This window comes from Electrona antarctica, assembly GCF_951216825.1.
Source record: "Electrona antarctica genome assembly, chromosome: 5".
In the NCBI taxonomy this organism is placed as follows: Eukaryota; Metazoa; Chordata; class Actinopteri; order Myctophiformes; family Myctophidae; genus Electrona; species Electrona antarctica.
The window spans coordinates 35,567,223-35,571,465 of record NC_136810.1 but is presented as its reverse complement, the minus strand read 5'-3'; the positions used below and the strand labels follow the sequence as shown (position 1 = coordinate 35,571,465).

General features: G+C 40.8%; 1 protein-coding gene across 1 annotated transcript; it reads left to right on the top strand.

Moving 5' to 3' along the window:
* The first annotated feature begins 1,688 nt into the window (after positions 1 to 1,688).
* Positions 1,689 to 3,648, top strand: LOC306922761 (ras-related and estrogen-regulated growth inhibitor-like protein). The gene is made up of 4 exons (XM_079500582.1): positions 1,689 to 1,876; positions 2,002 to 2,055; positions 2,170 to 2,246; positions 2,421 to 3,648. The coding sequence occupies exons 1-4, from the start codon at positions 1,750 to 1,752 to the stop codon at positions 2,844 to 2,846; spliced, it is 684 nt and encodes a 227-aa protein (XP_079356708.1). The 5' UTR covers positions 1,689 to 1,749; the 3' UTR covers positions 2,847 to 3,648.
* Positions 3,649 to 4,243: the final 595 nt, after the last annotated feature.

Genomic DNA, 4,243 nt, shown 5'->3' with positions numbered 1-4,243 from the left:
GGACACCAAATATATATCACATTAACATTTAGAAAAAGTGGAACCCGCCTGTCCAGCTGCCAGTGGCAGCCCTATTAACTGTCTCCGCGTAGATCACTTACCTTACCTTTAAGAAATGGATTGAAACTCACAGAATGCTTTTGGGAAACATTGCCATGAGAGTATGATGGTGAATGCCTTCACATCTTTTGTTATACCATAGCTTTTACATTATTGGTCAAATAAACCAATTTTCAAATGTAACTTAAAGATTTACTTATAGTTTAAAAACAAGCTCCTGGAGATACTGGAGCTTGTATTATCGTGTATGTAGGCCTATTATTGACCGTTTTCTGTGCGTGTAAGACATAAACACGATGTCACAAGACAGATGGGACCCCTACTGATAAGGATGACACTGTCACACTACTGTGGTTAAGCTGGTTTATGGCTGTGTGGGAACATATGTGTGACATGGATAAGGTCTAGGTGGTGTAATGCACAACCAGGGTCACTTTGTCTTGGCTTGCCATGAAACGTTGCAGGTCCAATGGAGCCATGGAAATGACCCATTAGTTACGGAACAATCTCCGTGTAAAGATATAGGCATAAAAACACATTGACCATTCACACAGCAGCCATTTGAACAACTGTGGTTGCACTTTAGCAGACTAAAAAGTTTTTTCTTTTTAGCAGACTAAAAAGTATTTTCTTTTTAGTCTGCTCTGAAGAAGGCTCTGCCGAAACGTGTCGCAAATAAACTAAGAAATTGCTTCTGAGCGCTGCTTTTTCCATTTAGTTGGTTTATGAGTTACGTTATTTTCAAAGCTGAGCACCCACTGCCTCAACCAAGGGCAGTTTCCAGAGGAAGCTCACCTGTTATCCTTTCTTTAGACTGTTATTAGTAGGCCTAATCTTCTTTAGGTGATTGCTTAGGTGTTGTCTGTTGTTTTTAACCTTGCTCTGTGCAGCACTTTGGAACTTTGTTTTGAAAGGTGCTATATAATTATCATCATTACATTATCATTACAATAATGTAGGAAGTAGACGTTAGGTCTGGTGTTGGTTTTGCTAGGGGTTTTGAGTTACCCGTACATCAAGCCTTTCCTTGGATTCTGCTCCCCTCTCGTGGTCGGCAATAATATCGCAACCAATAATTTGGGCCGGGGTGGGGTGTCTGAATATATCGGATTAAACTCAGCAGAACGGACGAAATCCTTGACAGTTGAGTTACTTGACACTCTCAAGTTAACGTTTCCAACGGCTTCAGTTTAGCTGAAGAACATAATGAAACAGTGTCTACTCTGAACTTGTAGTAAAAGAGCCTATTTTGTTTAAATGGGAATGGGATATTCTATTTGGTGCAAATCGGTCGTAAAACTTACCGATTTATCAGGTACAGTCTGTTTACCTACTTAAACTAGTTGTATTATGGTTGCTGTCTGTCCACGCATTCTGTAGGCCTAGTACTAATATTGTAGTATAAGTATCATCAGTAGGCCTATGTTTGTTTGAACAATATGTTTCCTCAATTCCTCCTCGTGTCCACGGATGCTTGTGTCTGAGTTTCATCACGTGATGGTGGTGCGCTGAGTGGGCTCCCTGGCAACGAAGTAGCTAATTACAGCGCTACAGTTCTCCGGGCAATGGGATGTAGACTCTACCAATGATGTTGTAGGCCGATGCTTGATGCTTGGCATAGGAAGGGAGGGATCAGAAGTGTTTCTGTTATGTATCTGTGTTGTACCAAAGTCTGTGCTTATACGCCTGATGGAGCTGAGAGGGTCAGACTCAGCACAGAGCCAACACAAAGCAGCTTCAAGAGACATGACAGCTCTTCAGGTGAAAATGGATGCCAACATTGTTGTGTTGGGGACAGAAAATGTTGGTAAATCAGGTAAATAAAGAAAAACATTAATTTCTATTAAGGTCATGAATTAGTATAGATTTATTACATTTATGAGAAAATGATGAGGATGAGGATGATGTTAATTGTGCAGGTCATGTTATTTTTTCCCCCAGCACTCACAGTGCGCCTCCTAACACGAAGATTTATTGGAGAATATGGAGAAATTGGTAAGTGACATATCTTTCTGCAAGTTTTTTTTTACTAACCCTGAATGATGTATTATTACCTATCTACCACAACTGTGCTATTTATGCTTCATTAACCTCCTGTTCAATTTACAGAATCCATCTACAGTCACAACATGGTGGTAGATGGAAGAGAAATTGGCCTCAATATTTGGGATTCGCCTCATTCTCCAGTAAGATGATATAACAGTGGCTTTCCAAACGACTGCTTTCTTTTTAATACTGTTAGAATGTACAAATTTAACTCTAGTGTAAAAATGTACCCTTAGGCCTATTTGGATCAATTATGGGTCCCATTTGTGTCCATTTTACACCGAGTTAAATCAACACTTTATACTGTATTCCAGGACCTTTCTCTGGAGACATCACTGTTTGAGAAGCGGCTCCAGTGGGCAGACGGCTTTATTCTTGTGTACAGCATCTGTGACAGGGCCAGTTTCAACACTGTCACCAGGCTCATCCAGGCCATTAAGGCCGCCAAGAACTATCTAAACATAGACAAGGTGCCCGTAGTGATTGTGGGCAACAAGAGAGACCTGGATCACAGACGGACGGTTCTAAGCGAGGAGGGCAGGCTCCTGGCGCTGGCCACAGACTGCCACTTCCATGAGGTGTCAGCAGCTGAGAACTACCACAGCGTGCTGATGGTGTTCCACAGGCTTGTGGACAGGATGAGCAATTCAAAATCTGCCACAAAGAGGCCCCTGGGATTCAAGGGCATCGTGAAAAGCATGTCGGCCGTGTTCAGCAGAAGACGGACCGATTCCTTATAACGGGATCACACAAGCGGTTTAGAGGAAAGTGTCTGTGAAGCTATACAGAATGGATAGGACAAATCCATCGTGTCTAATCCACTGAATGGATGTCATGTTCTGGCCATATATGTTGTCATTCGGTTTCATTCAGTCAGTGTGTGCTGCAGCCAGCGTACTGTGAAATGCTTTGTGGCTTTAACATCAGCACGTTGGGGGCTACTTTGCACCAAAGATGTCGATAGACTGCATGGGGACTAAAAGCCAAAAGAGCAAGAGAACAGAGTGGTTATTCATACTGTGTGACGTCATGATGCCATTTTTAAAGCTTTACAAAGAACGACTTGAACGTACAGCTGTGCTGTATTGTGAGATTTACATAAAAATGCAAAGTAGTCATACACAGGAAGATGGACAAGATGCAAACATTCATGGTAATTGTGCTAGACATGTGCTTTAAGAGAAAATAAATCTAGGAAGACATAAATTAGACTGCAACCCAATGAAATTGCAAATTTAATTTGCTCTCTTGTACTGTGTAGAATTATGCATAATCATAATATATTCATATTTAGATGGCATATTGTTCTATTCACAAACTAAGTGTGCCTTCTGATTCATACACCAAAGTATACTTGTGTGTATGTAATTAACATGTTAAAGGCCAGCTTGTCCACTGGGAAATGAAAAATATGTATTTATTCAAGTGCAAGCACTGTAAAGATCAAAGTGAGCTAATTGCTTTGTATTTTTGTGAACCTGCCAGTTCTTGAATGCCTGTGTACAGTTTATCAAATCCAACGTTTGCATTCAAATGTATCATGTCTAATGTCCTGTGTTCTATATGGCTGATTGTGATACATATATGATTTATTCAGTGTTTGCATTCAATAATGCATTTATATTATGGTTTGCAAGTAAAGAGAATATGGTTGTGAAATGTTGCTGACTCTAACTTCACTTTGGCAATTTTGCAGTCTTTTTTGCTTTTGTGGTTTTGCTCTCTCCTTGTTTTAAATTTGTGCCCACCTTCGAGTTGAAATTCCTTTCTGCTACTAGGACAATAAGGACACCATATCCCCTGAAAGAATTCCTCCTCGTTGACACTGGTCTGCTCCAGTAAACTTGGATTGACCTCCATAATGAGGAGGCAGACATCATGCCTCGCTCCTCTTTTCACTTCTTCCCTGGACTTTTCCTCCTCGCCCCTTCCAAGCACTTCCACAACTCTCTGGACGGTGGCCATCTCAGTTGGAACTATGGGTAGCAGCTTGGGAGGTTACACAAAAAGAAAAAGAATATTCTCAGTGTTAATTGCCCAATTTGTAACTCTGGGAGTGTTCAAATGTAATGTCAATTTGATTACATTTGAACACCCCCACCTCGTCTTTAGTAAACAGAAAATAAAATCAAAATGT

What these genes read in the sequence shown, in the direction of transcription:
- LOC306922761 (XM_079500582.1), top strand. Translation starts at nt 1,750, where the DNA reads ATGGAGCTGAGAGGGTCAGACTCAGCACAGAGCCAACACAAAGCAGCT. An exon ending in AGAAAATGTTGGTAAATCAG is followed by an intron (nt 1,877 to 2,001) that starts GTAAATAAAGAA and finishes TTTTTCCCCCAG; the next exon opens with CACTCACAGTGCGCCTCCTA. An exon ending in GGGATTCGCCTCATTCTCCA is followed by an intron (nt 2,247 to 2,420) that starts GTAAGATGATAT and finishes ACTGTATTCCAG; the next exon opens with GACCTTTCTCTGGAGACATC.